This window comes from Tyto alba, unplaced genomic scaffold, assembly GCF_018691265.1.
Source record: "Tyto alba isolate M040663 unplaced genomic scaffold, T.alba_DEE_v4.0 Super-Scaffold_7, whole genome shotgun sequence".
Taxonomy (NCBI): Eukaryota; Metazoa; Chordata; class Aves; order Strigiformes; family Tytonidae; genus Tyto; species Tyto alba.
Genome location: NW_024881328.1, coordinates 6,228,857 through 6,252,244, shown reverse-complemented (window position 1 = coordinate 6,252,244; position 23,388 = coordinate 6,228,857). Strand labels below are relative to the sequence as shown.

The following is a 23,388-nucleotide window of genomic DNA, read 5'->3' as shown; positions in this document are numbered from 1 at the left end:
CCACACTCAGGCGGCTGTGCCTCCCTGTACCTTCCAATGTCACTTAAAAAAATGGAAGTGGAAAGACTGTAGAAAAAATTTTCTGAAGTTCTGCTGGGCAGAAGAAAACTATCTTTAAGAATAATGAATAATGGATAACAGAATATAGAACCCATCTTGCTTTGAAAAACAGCACCAAAAAGGAAGGAATGACAAGCAATATGGAGAAGAGAATTAGATGTCACTGTTCCAACTGAAATAAGATAGAGTTGAGCAAGGATGTATAGGAGCTGTATGTCCACTTTGATTTCCACAGAAGCTGAAACAACCCAGTGGCTCACCCCTATGCAAAATCCTCCCCCATCCCCAATCCTCTTTTCAACAATTAGTGAATCATCTACAAGACACGGGGCAGCTGGCTCAGCAAGAGGGCTTCAGGAAAGGATCTAAAGGGTGGGAGGATCTCAAAGCAAACATAAAGGTCCCAGTTCTCTTAGTCTTCTCTTGACAGCATCAGATATAGCTTGAGTTGGTGTTAGCCTCACACTGAGCCTGTAGCATCCTCTCTGGTAGATGCCTACCCACGCTGTTTTGCTAAGTCACTTCCTGCTGTGACCATGTTTAAGCGCTACTTTAAAACTGTGTTGTGTTTATCTTGGATTATTTTACAGGTCTGGTTTAGAGTGTGGCAACACAAACTGCTCTCTGTTGACCTCCCCCAATTGAGGCAGTGAGAGCTGGAAGGGTGTGGAAAGAACAAGTAAGAACAGAGAAATGTAACAGGAAGAGGGAAGTGGGAATGACTAAATTACTTTTACCAAGGTAACACCTAACCCAGAATGTAGCCCCAAGCCAGTTATATCACAGTGCTAAGGAAAAAATCCAGAAAAATAACAACTATTATACCGAAGTGTTTACAACATCAAACAAACAAACTTTCCTACTTCCCTTAGCTTCCTAGGAAAATGGAGACCAAATGGAGACTATACAAAGCTCAGCTACTAAATAATCAGAAGTTTGGACAAAGGAAGTGCTGGTTGTAGGGAATATATTGAAAAATGTTTCAAGAAGTCAGTTTTCTTAGTCTAGATTAAAAGAAGATGTGTTAGTTGTCCTGAAATATCTAAAAAGTCATTAAAAGACTAGGGAAATAAACTATTCTTAATGCAAGCTCACAGCATAATTAAAAGCAATAACCTTATGTTGTAAGGGGTCAGGACTGTATAGGTTCATGGAATCTCTGAATATTATGAAACGTTTAGACAAAATTTCCTTGAGGAATGCTGCAGGCTAGTTTATTCTGCCTTCAAAAAAGGTGACAAATAGGTGACCCCTCAACCTCTAACTAATCTTTACTCTTTTTCCATTTAAACAGGAAGAGGTAGAGCAGGTGCGGATTTGTGTAACTTATCTTCGCACTGTGAGATAAGTAAGAACAAAATAAAAACTTGCATCAAAAATGTTACAAGCGCAAATTTAGGCATTCAAAAGTTAGCAGGTATTACAATTCCTGTGTTGCCTTAAATTATCCCATGATATGACCAATCAAAATTCTTTCATGACATCCATGCTTATTATTATTTCAAAACACCCTTCCTCATGCCCTGAAAAGTGACTATTGCTTTCTTACATTATGTGATGCCTTCTGCCCTTTGACATAAAGGTATTGTGTTCAAACCCTGCTTTGAATACAAAGCTCTTAATTTCCAAACGGGCACTTTACCAATGTTCGCACCGCTGTCTCCTACTGCTTCCCATGTATTAACGAATTCTTCTTCACAAAATCCTCCCGAGCTCAAATGAAGTAATCCCCCATAGAACTTAAATCCAGAATTTCAAACCTACCCACTAATTATGGCTGCTCAACTTAAAATATGTTAAGCCTGATACTGCACAGCCTGATTTTGCCTTTGACACTGAGACATTGTATTTTCAAAACCTTATTCCAAATCACAGAGTCGAATGCAGTCAAAACTTCTGCATACCAAGGGCACAGGTGGCTCATGCTGGCTACTCAAATAATGTAAAATACATAAGCAGCAGTGTCTTGTAGAATATTTTGCTAAAATAATTCCCCAGCAACAGACCGGAATCCTCTCCTAAAATCTTGGACAAAAATCCAAAGTACAATTCTGTTTTCTTTCCCAAGGAAAAAATATTTACTCTTCACACTATCCCCATCTCATTCATATCCTTTCTACCAAACTGAGATAACAAATGAGGAAAGCTTCATTTAGCCTGACAGTCACTATGGTCTAAAATATGCAAACCAGCTATGGAAAGGGAAACGAATGTCTGTGCATGTGTATTTTATGTGTACGTCACACAAAGACACACATACTCCATAAGCAGCCTAACTTAAACAACTCTGAACAGTCTCAGCTGTTAACTGAATTGGGTATGACCTGTAGGCATTTGAATCTATCAAAATAAAGCTGCTAGTATATTCAATGTTTAAACATGCATTTAAGTGCCAATATAAAGGTTTCACTTTCAAAAATGTTAGAATATATGTAATTTTTTGAAATGTGAGCTGCATGCACAACATATTATGATATACTAAAATATGACTACATTCAGACAACTGTCTACATGACAAATAACAAAACAGTAATTTAACAGAGAAATGAATATGTAAAAAAACAACCAAACAAAATAATCCTTGAACTTTCAGAAGGTGTAACTCTTTCACATCAGTAAACTATGTTAAACACTCAGGAAAACAAACAAGAGCTTGGCTTGGTGTAGTCAACCAATTCCTATTCCAATTTAAATATTTTGGTTAGAGGTCTGATTTTCTGCTGAAGTCAGCGTAATCCCTGTTGGAAAAGCAGTTTGATTATTCTCCTTTCCTTATGCTCAGACAAATAAGCAGTGCCAGCAGAAAGTACCATGTATTATCATTTGTCTGCATAAGATCAGCCAAGAGGTGGTGCTGTACAATTTTTCTGTCCGAAGAAGTCTATAAGCAAAATTGCATGTTTGTAAAATTTACAAACTGTAAGATTGTAAGTGGTTATTTTTCAGCAGGTAAAAAAGGTGATGAGTTTCAAATATCCCGCTATTAATATAATGTTCTCCTTTAAAATCTGTTAAATATTTGAGTATTTTGGTTTGAGGTTTGTAGATTTGCTGTCAAGTCCTAATGAATAAAAATGATCTAAATCAAGTTGAAGCAGAGTCAATGAGACCACTTTTTTTCTTGATGGCTTTCTTCTAGACTTCTCTGTGCTAAAAGTTCACACCGTCAATGAGCTAATTACCCACTGATTCAAGGTACACATGTTTTGAAGTGCCAGTCTGGACACTGTCCAAACCCATAAATTCTGTAGCTTAGAAACACTAAGCCTGAGGCCAACTGCAAACTTGGACCAAATTGTGTATGTGTGCGCATGTGTGTTTTGTTATCTTATCTCTGACAATGAGTTAACTAGCTCAAGCTAACTTGAGCAAAGAAAGTGAAAAAAAAGTTTCTAGCAGTAGAGCATATCCATTTTGCAAACTAAAGAAAGCAAATGGTCCCCTACTTTCAGTTATTTTCCTATAGTTTTCAATATGGTAAAGCAGTAATTGATTCTCCTTCCACCATGGGTTGACATAGTTGTGTATTTCAATAGGTAACTTTAAGACAACTTATTTAACACCTACATAACTTATCAAAGAGAAGAAAGAGAAATTTTGTCAGTAACTTGAAAGCACTCTTGTTTAAAGAAAAGGTCTCATCACCCACAATGTCCATAACCTTCCACCCAATGCAGTATTTAGCCTTCTCAATCACAACAGGAGAAAGCTGCTCATACTGCTTTATGGATGAAAAAATAAATATGACTTTTAAACTTACAATTCAATTGCAGTCTCTGTTAAAATCAAGGCAATTCTTAAAAGGCAAGGATGCTGCTTGTGGACAGGAAATTTTGCAGATGGTTCAGTGTACATTTTTAATTTTGGTATCAAAATCCTTCTACAACCAGTTTTCAGTTTAATTTGCAGTAAATCCTACCACCTCTAAAAGAAAAGAAAAGAAAAAAAAAAGCATAAAATTTAATTTTTGACCCTTTCTGCTTAAAATCTCTCCAATCCCTTCAAGTGAGGAAACCAAAGAAAATTGTTTCTTTTGTAATGTTTCAGCAGTACTTTTTAAAGAGCAACACTGAAATATTAATAAATTTATTCACATTTGTTCTAGTATCCCATTGCTTGACATCATGGGCTTATAGACACATGCACATATACAGCCTCCTGTACTGAGGAAGGATAACATAAAGCTAGAATATTCCTGCCAGGCAGACATAGTCCTAAGCATCCCTAATGATGGAGACCACAATTTTTACATAGATCATATGCTAACATCTCCTCAGCCTTGTAAATTTTTCCTGTGTCTATCAAACTATCTGCTAATACCAATGATTATTTTCCTGTCCTTTCTTTAACAAGGAGAATAATAAACCACCTTTTTTAATTAATCGGTCTTTTATAGAAAACAGTTATGAATTTTCTCAACCTTCTCTTTCTAGATTACACTACCATGGTTCCTGCAGGTTTTGCACAGGCCATGTTTTTTTTACATCTTTCATTTCTTATCTCCAGATTTCCTCTGGATTTTCTGTATCTTCCACCAAAAGGGGTCACTTTTCAGCTGAGCTCCAGCAAGGCACGCTCGCACTGCTGACTATAGCAACGAGGACACTGACATGCAAGAAATCTCAGAAAAAACAAATTCTGGAAAAAAACAGTATGAAAAACTAACTGTCCATGTAAGCAGCCCCAAGAGAACAGCAGTTTCTATCACAATGATATCATCATACTGGTGATGAATAAACTGAACGGGTTTCGAAATTTTTGCAAGTTTGAGCATTTCTGATTAATCCAGAAGAAGGGTAATGCCAACATTTTCATACTTCAAACCTTGCATATATACCGATGGTGATTTATTGTGAATGGGGAAGGAAATGAATGGCATGACAATAGCTTATTAGAAAACCTGTTTACACAATTTTGTAGTGCTACAACACAAAGACTGGTGTAAAAACAACAGAAGAAATGTGTGCTCATCACTTGAAAAAAGATTTGGGGAACTTTATAACATAATATAGTATTTGTGTGAAGCAGATGAACTTTTTGGCTTAATTTCATTTTTTTCATTTTACAGAAAAAACCTTAAAGTCTATTTCTCTCTTTCTAAATATACATACACACACACACAGGCACTCTTTAAGTCCACAATAACACAAGTACAACTTAAAAAAGATGGGTCCTAAAAAGTCATTTTAACAGATATTTTTCTGTGCTTCCACTCATGCAGTGATCTAATTCATATCAGAATCTGTCTTCAACATAAATGACCTTACAGAAGCTGGTTAGATAATAAGAAAATCAGGTAATAAAAAAATATAAAAGAAGAATTCAGATGGACATGAACATAATGTACATGCATTATAGAGCCCTAAACTCCCATTTATATTCTTGCTCAGAAACAAAGTGGCCTCAATTCTCTCTAGCTTAATTGCTTTCATCTTGAAGAAAATCATTGATAGGGTGATTTAAAACATGTAGCTTTTGCCTGGACATTTCAGTTATTAAGAAAAAAAAAAAAAAAAAAAAGTACTTCAAGACTTCCATACTAGGCAGAATAACATGCCTATTTTCTATCTTCTTCACAAATAACAAACTCTAATTCATACACTCATAGTCATTTCAGTAAAAGATGAGCATTTTGAACTGAAGCTTAATTAACTAGGGGCTGAAGGACAAAGATCTGAGGAACAGGCATAAGAGTAACTACACTAATTATTTAAAAAAAAAGTGAGAGAACATGTGTTGCATTGGCTGTGAATTGCCCCAAGCAATCAAACTCATGGAGTTTCATTAGTGTTGTTGCTGTTCATGTGTTCAACCTATTTTGTTGAGACAGTTCAAATGGCTGGTAACCAAAAGCACCAGGGGCACCACATAAAAAAGCAGGTTTGGGTAATGAGGATGCTGTAGTCAGATGACAGCTGAGTTCTTCAGGTGAGCTCAGGAGAACCTGAGCCGAGTGAGAGAGGTGTGATGCTGCATTCAAGGTCCTCTGGATCAACTAGCTGAAAGGCAACTTTTGATAAATGAAGGAAGCTTTACTGACTTACAAGCTATTTTATTTTTCTAAATATTTTTTACAAACTATAGCTATTTTGTGATTTCATCAATGTTTTTGTATTCCCACTGAATTTCTTCCATAATTATTAACAATACTCAAATACTGTTCCTACTAGTAGCAACACAGCTATGAAATCCATTACCGGCCACATGTTGCATAAGAAAAAAGCTTTCTTGAATTCATGTTGCAACAGATGTTTCACCAGTATTACACTAGTTTGCTTTTTATTCTCCATACAGTGGCACTGATTATTAGAGAATGCCATTGCTCAGAACAAGAGTAAGCCATTCTAATAATGCTGCTGGTGTTTACTTTGCCAACTCTTTCACAAAGTTTTATGATCACTGGAAAAATATATTGTCACCCACAGATTATCCTTGCTATTGGCACATATTTTTTTCTTTGAATGTAACTCATTTTGGGCACTGAGTATAGTGCATCTTACAGTATATACAAAAGATTGGATATTAAATGGAGTCATCAATTATTAATTTCAGTGATAATTCATTAATAAAAAGGTATGCACAATAGAAAATGCTCTCACATAATCCCTTAAAAACAGCACGTATCAAACCTTTCAAGCTTATTATGTTTTTATTGTCTTGATTATAGTAATTTTGATCAAAATCTAAAACCTGATGTTGTTAATGAGTTCCCTTTTAATGCAGTTATGTAATGTGCTTGGTATTTTGATGCCTTCAGTTTTGTCAGTGACTGTGAATACTTTTCAGCTGTATTAGCTGACTTTTTTATACAAGTTCATCTTCCTACATTCATAAATCAGGTTGTTGTTTTTTTTTTTTTTTTTTTTTTTTAGTTTATTGAAGAAAAAACATTATTTCTTCCATTTTCTTTTCACACAACCATGTAAACTCCTACCATGTTATATTGGGAAAAGAGCAGATGAAGATATCCCTAGTTCCTTTTCATTATTAAGAGTAGCAGCGGCAGCAAGGTGTCCTAGTGAGCAGGTCTGTACTGCTGCACAAGAAACAAAGGAGATTAGGTCCAGGGTGGGATGTAAAGGTGACAGAGCTTTATGGCTCAGTTTAGTTAGCAACAATTAAAGTTAGAAGATGGAATAGCACAGAACTGAAAAAAATCTGAAACCTTGAGATGGGACAAAAAAAAAAATCTGTTTTCCGAAATGCTTAGCAAGCATTTGAGATAAATAGATGACAACAAAGGTAACTATAATTTCAAAGTAATTTTTTAGTCTGATTAAGTATCTTCTCCTCTCACTTCTTCTGGCTCCGCTATTATACTGTTTCCACTGTTCACAGCCTGAAACAGGTTGTGGAGAGGGAGGATGAGCAACAGAATATGAATTCTTAATGAAAACTTTCATATTATGATTAGTTATTACAAAATTTTGGGGTTTTTTTGTGTTTTTTTTTTTTTTTTTAATTAAGAAGATTCTTTTTCAGGTCACCTTTAAAACTTTCTAGATGTTAGTGTGTGTCATATGTATCTTACAGCTCTTTGAAACTGCTTTGTGACAAGAAATGGAACTGAGCTCTTTTAATAATGGCATGTTATTAAAATACTAATGATTTTCCTGTTTAACAGTGAGCTTTAATGATTATAACACTCTTCTTTGATCAGCAGAAAATGGTCAGAAAGCTGAGAGGGAAAAAAAAAAAAAAAAAGTTTTAAGACTCAGAGATCTCTCCCAAGCCTGTGGTTGCTATAAAAAGCTGAGAGACAGGACAGTAAAAAGAGAATAAAAAAGGCAGCAGACAGCAAGTGTAGATGTTTTATTTTTATCCTGAAAGGCTCCCTGTCTAAATAACAATGAAGCAAATAAAGAAAAACATATACAGGTTTGACCTCCCCTGTGTTTTGCATTCCTGCTCTCTTCCTCCTCGGTAAGAAACTTGATCCCCTCATTGATAACAAATACCTTGACTTTCCCTTTCCCTTGTTCGAGAAATCACTCAAACTCCAATTGCCATTTATCGCACTGTCAGGGCGTTCTGCCAGGTCACAGCAAAGACTTTTTGCTTTCTCTCTGCCTACCCGAGCAACCCCTCGGGCATCGTGCCGTCTCCAGCCACTGTCTAGGAACAGGTGTGAAGCAAAAGGCCATGCCTCTGGCAGCCAGAACATGGGGAGCCTGGGCAATTAGCCAGGCAAAATGGGAGAAACTCTTCAAATCAAATAATTTCTATTAAAAAAAAAAAAAATAAAGAAAAAAAAAAGTAAAAAAAAAAAATAAAAAAAAATAGGGCTTTAAAATAAAGATACTTTTCATACTCTAACCAAGGTCCAAAATCTTGAAGTCCCCAGCTCAGCTCATGGCTACATGCCGAAGCGCCGGCAGTGCCACCCACCCATCTCTCCTCCGCACCGGGTCCCAGAGCAGCACCCACTCTTGCACCCTCTGAACGGCGAGGGGGATCCCTGGGGAAGCCAAAATGCCTCCTGAAGCAGCCCAGGACCCCGCTTTACTCTGCAAGTGTGTTTTGTTACCCATCCATTTATCTTATATCATTCTTAAGGCAAATAGAAGGTAAATGCAAACTCTCTTCACTGTGTCTAAAAGACACTGCATTTATGATTTGGGGTTTGTGGTTTTTTTTGTTTGTTTGTTTTTGTTTGTTTGTTTTTTTGTAAGATATAGGTACAGAAAAGAAGAAAAATGAAATTACTTTCAGTAAATTTGATTCAGAAAGGTCTCTCTCCAGCTCCTCATCATCTGACTTGCTCTTTTCTGGCTACCAAGGGTTTCATAATACACGTTTTCAGGGTTGGCCTCAGGCTCTGTCTAGTCAGATGCTCCATCAAAGACTTCACCCATGCAAAAGTTTCTCTTAGCTTTTTTCTAAGATCCCACCAAGTAGGACAGCTCTTACTGTCTTACAAGTCTTCCCATGCTGCCAAGCAGGTTGAATTGTCAGCCCCAAACTCAATTGATTTATATCTTCACAGGAAAAAAAAAAAAAAAAAAAAAAAAAAGACAAGAAAATCACTTTGATCTCATAAGGGTTGTTTTCCATCCTCTGGGCTGGCTTTTCCATACCCCAGGCACTATCTCCTCTGCATAGCTTTCTAGCAAGGAAAACTTTTGATTCAATGATGTGTAAAACCTTCCCTATTCCCTTGGCTTTTTAGTGTGAACTGCTCAGTGGACCTTATATTACATTTCGATCTGTTCAATAAATGCAAACATCCCGGGAGGATAATCATGCACAGCTTGAGTAAGAACATATGCAACAGTAGCTAATCAGTCTGGACAATAACAGGGTTCAAATGACCAGCCTCTAACATCTTCCTCTTACATCTACCAGAATTATTTCAGAAGTAGAATAAATTTACAAGTAAAAAGAAAAGCTTTAAAAGGCAGAAACAAGTTTCTTATGATTTTTCTAGATCTCTCAAATATGTATTTTAAAGATGCTGCTCAACTCCGTTCTTATACAGAGGGCTGCATTTCAAAATGTCATCTTACCCCTTTCTTTCTCCTATTTTCTGCAATTTTAGACTGAGGGAAATTTCCCTACTGTGTTTCAAAAATATCATTATGTATTTTTAATTATTATTATTATTATTTTCATACTGTGGCTTTGATTTTAGCCACAGAAAAATCTGTGCTTAGAATCCTTAGAACTGAAGAGGAAGTTAATAGAATAATATATTTTTTTTTTTTCCCCCCAAAATGAATTTCTGAGATGGGAAGGAGAAAACTTAAGCTATCAATTCTTCCTTGTTTACCTTTGTGGACCAGAAAGGTATCAGCTGATTGCTATTACAGTCCTAAAATGCAACAGAATAATTTTTGCTGTTGTCGTTGTGCAATTGTTTTTGTTTTTGTTTTTGTTTTTTTTTTTTACCCAGACTAATTAATATTACCAAGAAATATTACATAACAGCATAGCACATTAATAGAGGTTGTTCTTCTAACATCACCATATCACAATCTCTTCCTGTATGCATTTACAAATGTTGTGTGAAAGAAATAAGCAGAACTGTGGTTTGTTTTTTTTTTTTTTATTTCTACAACATAGCAGAATGAAAAGCTGATTAAAATATTTATTCAAATATTTACATGACACACTGTTGCAGTATTACAGTGTGAGCTTTCTCCCTTTAGAAATCTCTTTAGCAGCAAGTCTTTTCTCCACATCTTTACTAATACAACTTTTATAAGTTTCAATGACTTCAGACTCTAATTGGGCACCCTCTCCAATTCTTCTCTCCCTCCTCCTCTTCTCCCCCTCCAGCACGTCTCGCCATTACAGTGATCCATGTAGGAGGTCTAACCCATTTCCTCACTCCCAGTACTTCTCTACACCCTGCTCTGTGCATCCTCCCACACGCCAGCTTTGCTCTGCACATCCTCTTTGTAGTCTCACCCTGAGTGCCCTTTCTCTACACATCTCCTTATGTTTGGAACAGTTTGGTAAGTGGGTGCTAGATCAATATCCTCTGTGTTTTAAACGCTCTCCTTAAAATTCATCATCTTCCTTAAGCCCAGGAAATATAGAAGAAAATTATAATCGGCATCCCAAATAGCATCAGAGCCATCACTACAAGTTGTACATTTCTGGAAGCAGAAGTGGCCTGAGCCAGCAGACCCATCTGCTATTCCTGCCTTTCCCCATTTTCTGGCTATCCCAAAGAAACCAAAAAATGGGTTGGAGGCGAAATTATGCCACTGATATTTCTATTATTCCACGTATGGTAGATGTCTAAGAAGTACCATCAGCACTGAACATTTCAAGTGCTCCTGTTGGGAGGGAACTGCAGTCTATCCCTATTCCAATGTATTTTTCTTTTTAAAATGTTGCTATACATTCTCTGTTGCCATTGTGGTGCAGTGGAAGGCAACAATTTACCTTGAACACTAGATGTAATTAAGTATATGTATTTATAGTACAAATATGTAGATGTACACAGTCAGCAATGCATTCTACAGTATTAATTCCTAATGTTCCTGAATGCATCCAAATACTAGATAACTTAAACAACATGCATTTTATGCTCCCTATTAAATACAAGGGGATGCACAGTCATAAAAAAAATGAAATGCTTTGTCTATGGACATTTAGCTGGTTTGTTGCAGAGCTGTAAGAGAACCGAAACCTGATCTATCCTCTTGTGAGTTTTAAATGTATTACCTTCCCTATCATATATGTATGGTGATCAAAGACTCATGAATATGCATGCTGATTGCCAAACTAGCTGGAATCCTTTAAAAAGCTATTTCCCATGGGTACAGCAGACCTACACTGAAGACCTTAGCTAGAGATAAAATCATTCTAACTCAGCTCATATTTGTTTCATGTGACAGTCATCAGCACCGTCATCAATTTTACACCAGTTGCAGGGGCCAGTAAAAGAAATAGCTTCTGTTTCTGGACCACTGAATAAGAAAAGTCCCATATTAAAATTTATCAAAACTATGAACTGCAGACATACGGAGCCAAACATCTTACTTCAAAGGCATTTGATAGATAATATATTATTGCAAAACAATTTATTCTGCTTCTCTGTTTCTGATTGCCATTTTACTTCCTATTAGCATTTTTCTAGCTTTTTCTTCAATACCTGTTTCACTGACAAGTCTGGACTCGAGTGCTTGCAGTCATCAGTGCAGACATAGCCATTCCCTCTGGTATTGGCCTCCCTAACACAGGGCCGATGCTCACACTGTGCTACTCTTAACTGAAAATCAGTTGACGTAACAGATGAGTATTAGCACTGCAAAAATTCTAACTGTATAAATTAATAGTTCATTGTTTGAGGCAAGGGGAAATTCTCAGGTGGGCATCCATTAGATATAGTCTGGAATAACCAAAAAATGAAACAGAGTTCAGATTGACGAAAGTGCTGAAATCCTAAACCAAAGTGACATGCTTAGATTAGATACATAACCAACTTGCTTGTTCACGAGCTTTTTGAGCAGCAGAATCTTTATTCGCTCAAATTATAGTTCAGTTTTAGAAGAAAAACTGAAGTTCTTTCATTCACTGTATGATATGAAATATGCTTAGTAGCTCAAGTTCCATTTTAAACTAATGAAATAATATATAAAACCATCACCACTAAATATCTAAGAAAACTCACAGGCACAGAGATGTAAAATTAATCACACTCAAAATATACTCTTGAGTGCAGCGAGGGGAAGAATTTTGAATTAAGACATTTTCTACTGGTGCTTTAGTTGTTTTATTGATAAATACTAAATTTCTGGTTCACTAAACAACTAAACCCATAACAGCACAAACGTGAACATATAAGAATAGCAGGGCCTGACCCTGTGCTCCTGCAGGAAGTTGATCATAGATATAAAGGCTTGTGAACAAGCTCTGAATGCCTTTGCATGGGAAATGCTCTTCTCTGGGCGAGTGTACCTTCAGCTTGTAGGAGAACACTGGGGCCAATGAACGTACCATGAGAGCAGCACATGTTACAGGAGCAAATACCTTATAATGTAATTACATTTAATACCTGAATATGTAATTCTTCCAGGAGATAAAACCAGCCTGGGCATCATACTTAAATAAATAAATAAATAAATAAATAAATAAATAAATAAATAAATAAATAAATAAATAAATAAGTTATTTCTAAGCACATGCTTACAGTGTATAAATTTAACTGTCTTAAGAAGCTATCGCACACACACTTTTATGCAACTCAGTGCTCAATTTGCAACATTTTTTTAGTATGGATGTTTCTGCGATTCTTTGAATAAAATAAAACCAGCAAGTTATGTAGACAGCAATATCATGATAATATTTCACAGAAATATGTTTCAACTGTTATCGGCATGAAAGAGAACAGAAGTCCAAAAAAAGAGGAACAAAACATTTTTAAGTAGCCAGAATGCTTATTGATAATCTGTTTACACTCTGTACCAAAACCCAGTCAAAAATAAGCAAAACTCATAAGTCGGGGCTTATCAGTTAAAATGTATGTTAGATATCCAATTAACAGAATAACATGTTAGATAATTAATAAAACTGCCAATTAAACCAGTAAAGAAATAACTGCTGACATGCAAAGCATGTATTCTGTGAAAATTTTCCATCCGGTGTTTCCATCGTGAAATAACTTTGTATTGCTACATGAAGAATCACACTGTGAAATACCATAATCACTTCTGGTCTTTCCTACAGGCCAGCACTTATATCTGTACTAAAACAGATATTATTACTTGTGTATATGGCACTGAAAAAGGCAACTTTCTGAATAAGAATGGTTTATCGTTAGCAAATAACAAAGGAAGGGAAAGCAGTCTCTTTTTCCATTCCACCCCTCCTCACAGAATCAAAGGGTTGGGTACAATCCTTACATCCCCAACAGATTAGATTAGCTAATGACAAGCTTTGAATTCATCTAGTAAATCCAGCAAAGAATATACAAGCAAACACATAGAAAAAAGGCTGTTGTTGGCAAATTTGAAAGCTCCAAGTTCTTTCAGATCAGAACTTGTAGAAAATCAATTTATACATGAATTTTTATTTTTCTTTTAAAACAACTCTGCAGTCAGATCAAGTCAGGCTTACCATCTGCTGCAGATAGAAATACAGCTATATTCAAGAATTACATTATAAAACTTCTTTGTAAACTTTACATGCAAGCTGTTATTGTCAGAATTAAAGTCATTGTCATAATGCATCTTAATATTCAATCAGGCTTTAAATAAAGAGTGACAAAAGTCCACATATGGATGACAAGCTGTTCTACAGTAAATATTTTTGTATTTATTGAGAAGGGGCTTATGGCAGTTTAGAACATATTCCACCAGGTATTTCAGTCTAAACTACTTACGGACTAATAAAACCAAGTTAAAATCCCTGTTCTAAAATCCTCACCAAAATTTAGTTTTTAAATTAACTTGATCTTATTCCTAGTTAGTTATGCTTTTACTTGATAATTCGCTTGAAAACTTTTCCCAGCTGGTGGCTGTTATAGAATGAAAGACTTTTAGTACCCTGTGTTTTAAGCAAGGCTTTATTCCCAACTGACACTGAATGTATCTATGGAAGAGAAAAAGCAAATAAATACAGTGTAATTTTACTCTTATAGCTGACCCTCTAAAGCAGAGTAAAAATTCTTCAACATTTTTTATGTAATTAAATTTGTTAAGGCCATCTCGAATATTCCTGCAACTGAGGGGATACAGTATAAAAAACCCTCAAAAGTTCCTTTTCCATATACGCTGGTTAGAGACATAATTTACAGAAAAACAGATGAAAAAGAAAATATTATGATAAGCAGAGATAAAATTGTTTTTTCATTTTTGATTCCATTTGGAGAAGTTACAAGGCACACGTTGCAATTAATATAGTCAACTACTTGCTACAAGTTCACTACAAGTTTCTGTTTTGTTCTAGCAGCTATGCAAGTAACTCGATACAGCAATGAAGAAAATAGTTTTTAAACACCTGGATGAAACAGATGTACTATACGCACAGACAAGCACACATCTTATAAAATAAATCTTAATGCAGATAAATAATCTTACCCTGATGTTGGATCAACAGCTATGGCCTTAGGGTTATTAAGATCCAGCTCGATGAGGGTAATGCACACTGATCCGTTATGGTTGCAAACAAAGATCCTGTCACTGACGTGATCCACAAAGTAAAAATTTCCGGTGATCCAGTCAATTGCTACTTGCTGTACATCTGCCAGGAAAAAATATAAAAACAAAAACAAAAAACAAAAAAAGCTCAGAAGTGCAACTGTAATACAAATAACTGAACTGCTAGGTGCTTCACCAAGCAGATGCTCTGCTCAGTTAAAGACTGCAAGCTTTTTTTTAAGTGTATTATATGGTATATAATAAGGAATCTAATTCTCAACACACAAATATTGGTTGGAGAGAATTTTTCCCTTTTAAGTACAAAAGTCCGACTGCAACTTCAAGGATGTGAAAAATACACATTTGTTTGCAGTTCTTTTAAATGTTGTAAAGTATCTGTCATTGTGAATTTTTTTACGGAATGTTCAGAAGCAACATCACTAAATGATGGTGTGTCTGCGAAACAGGGGTCAGAAACGCTGGCGGTAGCAGATGGCAGGGGCAAGGCAGCCTCTGAGGCCACACCAGTTCTGAAGTTAGTGTGCTAGGACGTCTGTTACACCGTGGGATTGATACACGGATAAAGCTCATGAGAGTTTATTAGTTATGTTTAAAGGGGACTAAAACCAGATAATAGATACTTCACAGAAGTTCAAAGAACCTGTGTGCAAATATGCATGTCTAATACCACTGTATGTAGTAGCAGACATGCATGTGCATGCATTAATTTCAATTTAAATTACGATTTTTTTTGTAGTTCTGAGAAACCTGGATGCTGCCAGATTTATCATTCAACTGCCACAATAAGTAGCTTTAAAGTAACTGTCTGTATGATACCTATATAGAGATGTTACTTAACAATGACATCAAGAGTTCTTCTTCTCAGGACACTAAAGTAGCTTCACAACTACCTGACACAACTGTTTTAAAACATTCAGTTCTTGTGGGATCCTGGAATCACTTTTTGCAAATGTCTTCTAAATCCTGAATTTTTTTTATGTCAACCTGCCTGTCCATACATAGTCTTACATTTACAGTAGGCAAAAGTATAAAGAAGTTTAAAGAACACAACTTCATCAATTTTACTTAACTAAGATTTCTTTAGCTCCTATTCTTGCTGAAAGTACTGTATTCATAATATCCTGTAAGATAGAATTGTTTCTAAATTAAGAATAACTCAATTACTATAACAATATTTCCCATTAAATGTTTTAAATGTTAAATATTAATGATTTTTAAAATATATATGCATTATATTACAGTGGTTTCAAAATCCCGCTAACATGAGTTGCAATTTGTTCATGATGAGAGAAGCCATATGTGATAAAATATCATTTCACATAGTAGCTTTTTTTTTTGTTACTTTCAGTTTTCTGTATTTCTACCATCCTTCAGAAGTTGAATTTTTCCACACTCCAACAAGAACCTGGTGCTGCCATCACATACCTGCTGCATTACAAAGTAAACTTGATTCCGAAAAAAACTGTGGTCGAGAAGTTTTTGACACTAACTGAGTGCTTATGGGTCATGCATTTGCACAATACTTAAAACAGATACGGAGACTCGTGTGTTGTCCTTCAAAGTGCAGGTAACATAAACAAGATTTACTCAGTCAAATATCAGGAACAGCTACCAGCTGTATTCCATCTCAGCCATCCCATTACACAGTTCACTGCTGTCTCTTCTGTCTCAGATTTCTCCCCTTCCGCTATTCATTTTCCTTTTAATTCAAAGTGAATATTATGCCTCTTCCCTTCTGATAGCTCCTATTACAAAGATCTGCTGAGCCAGAATAAAGAAATGCTCCATTTAGTCCAGTATCCAACCTCCAGAGGAGGCCAATGTCAGATGCACTATGAGGCATATGCAAGCACTAATACAGTGTAGACAACAGGGAGGAAAAGGATTTTTTTCCCTTGTCCAAACAAAATATAGGTCAAGCTTTTAAAAATATTAGAAAAACTCCATCTATCTGGAAATCAGTAATGGATTAAGCATTTTCAATGTGTCTGCTTTCAATTTTCAGGAGTAGGATTCATGGAATTAAAGGTTTATGGCTCACTGATTCAGTGAGACTTTTGAAAATTGAACATAGGCTTCCATGTAAGAGAAGCATTTCTGAAAATATTATTTATAAACAATGAAAGTTACAAAAGGGATTAAATTTTAAGTATTTGTAGAAATGAAATGAATAATTAAATTCCTTCAGTGAGAGATCTGGAAGTTTGCTATACATTGGGAAGCGGTGGAAAAGGAACAAGCTTAAGTAGCAGCCCACTGGAGGAGGATGCTGTTCTCTTCTTAACCTGTGGGAAAAGTACTTATTTTTACATAAACACGATATATGCCTGAAAGGCATGTTACACACAGATTATGAGACCGATTAACATAACAATACTCACATTTATAAAATGTTGGCTCTGTTTTTTCCTTAGTTATTCATTAAAATATCACATGAAATCACACTAAACCGTTTTTTTATAGGGAAAACAAGGATAATTAATTGGAGACTATATTAGGCAACCACTTGCATCAAATAGTTAAAACTGAGGTTGCTCAACAGTCCAGGAAAATGAGACATCCAGAAGCAATTTCACACCATAACCTTTGTGTCAAAGACTTCAAAAAGCATTGTGAGCTGTTAACATCTATTTACCTGAGTTCCCTTCCCCAGCAGGTCTTTGGGACGGGCAGGAGATACAGCAGCACAGGCTATTTGAGAGACAGGCTCGTTACATCTGCACTCCATGTAAAGCTCTTCATTAGGAAGCATGCTATGCTTACAGACTTAACCACAGTTTCCAGAAAAAGCGGCACATTAATTCACATCTTATTCAGAACTCTACTGCATGAAATGGGGATCTCTCACTATGCAAAAAGAACACTTCTCTCAAAAAGAGACTTTCTGGGGATTTACAACACTATAACCTAGTAATTAACCTGGCCATCCGCCACACAGCAGCGTTTGCATTTGTCAGTTAAAAACACGTTGTGTACTGTAGATAGCACTCATCTGGTTTGGGTTTTGTCTCCTTTGTACCATGAGCTCTGCAGTGAATTGGACACATCCACTTTCTCACATGAGAAGACGTTTATAAAGAATTGTCCAAGTCCAGTCCCCCCAAAAATTACATTCTACGTGAAAAATCTGCCTAGCTAGCGGATAACAGTTTTTAGGAATTGAACTTTTAATCTCTATGGTTTTGCTAGCAGCTATGCATCAAGCTGCTTTGAATGTCTCTCCATCTATCACGCAAGTTGAATGCACCGAATACCACAGAGGTAAGGGTTTGGTTGCACTGGGGACTTTTAAAATATATATAACTTCTTGTACTCAAGAAGTAACTGAATTAATTTCATGCCTATTTCTGGACTCATATTAAAACCCAGTAAGTGCAGATGTCTAGTCCACTCACATGTTTAAAGTAATTAATCCTTTTTTCTTTCATTCACATGGTTTCAGAAGTCTCTGAAAAGAAATGTCTCCCCCTGGAAACGCATATTTATTCTGAGCAATCTTGTATATATTTTTGAGGGGTTTTCCTATATTAATAAAAAGTTTCCTTGGAGCATTTCTGCCAAATGTGATCATCCTTCCTTTATTACTTTCTAAAAACTAGGATTTCCTCTTAAGGACTTCATAAAGAATAGTTAAGACATCATATAGTCTAAATTCAACTCTAGTTAATGACATTATGTAGACCATGGGCACTAGCAAAAGTATGGCTAGAGATGTACTTTTTCTATTTTTTAAACACACAAATATTATTATGCCTTTAGAGAAAATAGCAATTTTATATGAGGGTGGCTAAATCTTCAAAGTATACTGGGAATATATGTCTTATGGCTAAAATATAGTTTATGAAAATCAGAGCCACCCTGAATGACTGTCTTCTTCCACTTTAATTTTCAAGTATGTATCTTGTACCGTATGCATTACTACATTTATTTCAATTTCAAATCAAGAGTTGCACAAGAAGATTTCAATTAACAAAAGACTGAAAAGCAGGATCATATTCTTGTATTTATGCTACTATTGTAATTGAGGATTCAGCACACATACTGACTATTAAAATCAGTATTACGTTAACAGATTTCATTTCCTCCACATGTTGAAGGAAGACTAGAAACAGAAAAATTAGTAAGCTTTCTGCATTTACACACTTTAGTAAAAACATCCCTTGTTTTTAATGTGAGAAATGACCGAAGCAAAGTACTTGATGGAACTCATAGGGGTTGGACTCTTTTTAGAAACTTCTGAGTGAACTGAGGGATGATTTTGGATGAAATATAATTAAAATTAAATGCACTCTCCATATGCTTCTGGTTAATAATGAAAGTGATAGACAATCTCTCTATTTTAAGGGAAAGAATTTAGCTTCTATTGCCTTATATACTTAAAATTGTTCTTGCTCTCAACATGGCTGCAATGAGGACTGCCCAAAGGAATTTGAAAATCTACTCAAGACTCAAAGTGCAACAATTTAATTGATGTTTACTTTGGGAAATTAGAACTACGATTTGTTCATTCTCTTTGGGCATGGTTTTGGACCTTTTTTCATATACATATGTTTACAAATAGCAATTATAGTATTGATTTCTTGCTTGCATTTGACAAGAATTAATGTACATATTTGAAAACGCTCAAAAATAATTGTTATTTTTGTCACAAAATGGTTGTTTTTTTTTTTCAAAAGTTGATCTTAAAGGAAGAATTATTCTGATTTATCTAAAAAGCTAAAAAATACCCAGTACAACTTTTTCTTCCATAACCTATATCCATGTCTTCTGAATGAATGTAACATCCAAACATCCACACAGGAATTTCATGCTGCATTCTGGGCTTGCGTGGGGGAGATCAGAGTGGTGGAAGTGGTTTAAAACTGGCGGTTGTATCTTCAATAAAAGAGCCTGGCTGGGCATGTACTCCTCATGAACACAGCCTCGAAACCACAGTTGCGGGGAGGGAAGTGCTACTCTTACTGCACCAAAACATCAGGCGTTTATTTTATAGAAATCTTTCCACTTTGCAGAGAGCAGCTGAGCACTGTCACAGGTAGTCAGCTCTGCTAAGAGTCACTTGTTTAATTTATTCTATTATACAATCACGGTTTTGAGGATTGTGCAACAGTTGTTTGGACGGTTGGCCATATGCTAGGGGAATAAACGCCTCGGAGAAGCAAGGGAGGATCGCTGTAATAAAACTTTCAGGAGCTTAACATTTCTGTAACGAGCATCCTAACACATGGAAGATGTCACTATAGTCCCCGACGGTGGTGCAATATAGGAGTGCACGGGCGGTACTGCTCAAGAGCCTCGTGCCAGGAAGAGTCACCTTCTGGTCCCCCGTCCCCCAAAGGCCAGGACAAGAGATCTGCAGATCTCCTAGGTGTGTTCACACCCGCTTATTCTACAACCTGTTACTTATGTCAGAACTGCTTGCCTCCTGGGCTTCTTTCATAAACCATCCCAGAGTAAGTAAGTTTGTTTCACTGTGTTTTGACTAAGGAAGCATCTCCCACTTCTGGCAGAGTCAAAAGAGGTGTGACAGATGCAAAGGTAAAAACCCACGATTAATCTGGAAGCCAAAACCATGAAAAAGGTGATAACATAAAAAATAAGTTAAAATGGGACAATATATTTGAGTCATTTTGTCTTTCCCTATGTCTTCTCAATCTTCAGGGTGTATTTTTTTCCACCTATACGCATTTTATTTCTTCACAACTAGAAAGCTGCTCCAATTTTTTGACTGAAAGCTGAGATTTTAGCAGGTGAGGCTTTCTGAACCGTGTAAAGTAGACAAATAATGAAAGTGCCAAGCCTGGTCACACTCGCTTAGTTTAATTTGCTATTTAGCAAAAAAAGGTGATAAAATTATATATTGATAGAGAAAAAAACAAATTTTAGTCCAAAGAACAGTAGCGAGCAACTTGGGGATAGGCTTTTTTCCTCCACCTGAGTAAGAAGACAAGGGTTCTTTTTGCCTCCATCTGTGTAAAAAGACAAGACAAACAGCAGCAAGCCTTTCTTTTTCTAAAATAGCCACCAATGGTGAGACCAGGTAAACAGTAGTTAAAACATGCATAAATGACAGGCTGTGAAATCTTGCAGAAGCACTGCCTTTGCTGTGCCTCTCTTCTGAAAGTAATATTCCTAATTAGCAGCCCACACAACCTTATACTGACACTCTGGCTTGGGAAAGTTAAGGTGGCATAGATTTTTCTGTGCCCCTTTTACCGACAGCAATTTCCCATCATTATGTCTGCAATGCCATTTACAAAATATGATTTTTATTAAAAATGCCACCATTCAATAAGTTAGACACACTGGTGTCTAAACTTTTAACAACCATGTCCTGGGTGATTATTGTATATGTTTAAAAATGAAAAATCAAGTGAAAAATATCCACCTATCTTTTTCAAATGACTTATCTTCAAATATCTAATTCCTTTGAATTAAATCAGCCTTCTCAGGTACTGTTTGTAAAGAGTATAATGCAAAACCTAAAGCATACTAAATTTAAATAAGCACGTTAAAGCATCCAGACTTCAAGTTCCTCAAAAGAAAAGAAAGCCTTACCTCTTGTTTGCTGAGTAACATAATTTAAATTTCAATAAATTGGGTTACTGTTGAAAATAGAGTTGGTATTCTTCCAACCCTACAGGATATTAGAAGATACTGCTTTAAAAACCAATAAATGTGAACGCTTCAACAGTAGCAGTTTCCCCAAGCTGAAGAGTTTTCAAAAATATGAGTCTAATCTAAATATTATGAATACTTAATGAAAGCATCCTGATAGCTCATGAAGCCACATAGTCTCTTAGAGATGTGGTCTATTCAGTCACTCAGAGATTCAAGCATTCAACTTCCACCCAGGTACAGAAGAGAACACATTTAGGCATTTATTCCATATGGGCATTTCTCTTTCTGTTTAAAATCAGACTTTTACCCTTCTACAGGATGCAGCCCACTTATCAAGAAGAGAACTTCACAGGATTTAGAGAAATTAGGAGTTCCATACCTTTCAAATGACTCCATGAGGACTGTGACACAGCCTGGCTTACAAAATCCCTGTCAGTCCCCACATCTATGAACTAGAGAGACGATGACAAGATATGGTCACAGCAGCCAGTTTTGGGGCCCCTTAAGCCGTACAGCAGATAGCCATGGAAGTTTGCTGCTCAGCTCAAAATACAACCTTATCCCACCTGATAGCCCTGTTCTACCTACACCTTGCCTTGCAACAGTGTTGTACACTTGTATTTCTACTAAAGCCAGGCATTTTCAGGTTTTTTATGGCTCACATCCTTGGGCCTCTATGAGGCATGTTATACAGATGGCAGTCGGGCAACTGCGTGTTATTAAGACAGACAGGCTCAGTACCTTGGCTGAGGTGGAAGATTGAGCAGGTACTGAGAGAGAAATATGGGTTTAACGATAACCTTCTTCCTCCCATTGGGAGCCCTGGGATCTACAGAACAATAACAACAAAAAAATCACATCTTCCTCTTCTAACAAATCCTTCTGTTTACAGAGCATTCACAGGAAATGTGATGATAGCGGACCCCAGGTATGCCTAGGTCTGTGCCTTTGCCAGGAATTCTAAAGCAGTGTAGCAAAATCTGCTCCTAAATTTTTTAGCATAGTTCTTCTTTTACTCGTGTTATAGAATGATTTTACTACACAGTGCATGAAGTTTCTGGAATGAGTAAAGTGAGTGAAATATTCTATTACTATGTCTTGAGTCACAGAGTTGGCTGTGACGCCAACAGATTAAACGACTAAGGAAGTGTGTGAAACAATGAAATAAGGGCCTTATGAACGGCCTTATCTTTTAATCCTGAGTGTTTAGATTTTTATAAGGCGTGAATTTTCTGACCATCAATCTCATGTCAGCAACAAGTAAGAATAGTTGAAAACCATAATGTTTCTAATTTCTGTGTTACTGAGTTTCAAACACATTGCCCAGTGATTGTAAACTTGTAATGGGGTCCCAGTAGCCTGCATACATGCTGAACAATAAAGACAGATTTATAGAGGTACATAGCTATAACAGCTGCTTTTTTTTTTTTTTTTTACTGCACATTCAAAAGCTTCTTATAAATCTGCTGAGACTGTAAATCAAACCCAGTTATTTACTTCAAAGCAGTTAAGTTATCCACTGTTAAAATTAAAGCATAATTCAGCTGCAATAGGCGTCCCATCAAGCATGTGGACTAAGAGAACTGCTGAGGGAAAACAGCGTGGCTACATTAGGCTGTAACACTTGCCTCGTTTAGCCACCTTCCATCAAAGGCAAAAGTGTACAACCTTCCACCTTCCTAGGACTGCCTGCTGCATGCATTATGAACGCCATAAACCATCGTCACACAAAAATAAGGCCACTTAAACATTTTCCCATAAAGATGCTAAGCAGTAGATTATTACAAGTTTCAAGATATGTCAATAAAATACTTTTTCAATACAAAGTTTTTAAGGAAAATTACTTCCAGAGACAGTTTGAACAGTTTAATATAAGAGTTAGGCAACGGTGCTTTAAGAAATGCTTTTGGGGGGATAATGTAGGAGGAAATTATTTTTGTCAGCTCTTAAAGAAAGGGCTAGGGAACAAAGGAAACTCACACTGTACTTTTTTTTGTAGAATGTAACTGGTTCACAAGCTCTGGATTATGCTGTAGTTTCTTGCAGGTAAAATGCAGGTCATAATTCTGTATGATAATTTAATTTTGAGCCCACT

The 23,388-nt window shown here is 36.2% G+C and overlaps 1 protein-coding gene across 1 annotated transcript in view; it reads right to left on the bottom strand.

Annotated features, from left to right (window-relative positions):
- The window catches only part of LRP1B (LDL receptor related protein 1B), a 754,159-nt gene that overhangs the window by 328,072 nt on the left and 402,699 nt on the right, over positions 1-23,388 (bottom strand). Inside the window, exon 6 of the mRNA XM_042808487.1 lies at positions 14,592-14,754. Coding sequence (XP_042664421.1) covers positions 14,592-14,754 — 163 coding nt within the window. The remainder of the gene's footprint in view (positions 1-14,591; positions 14,755-23,388) is intronic.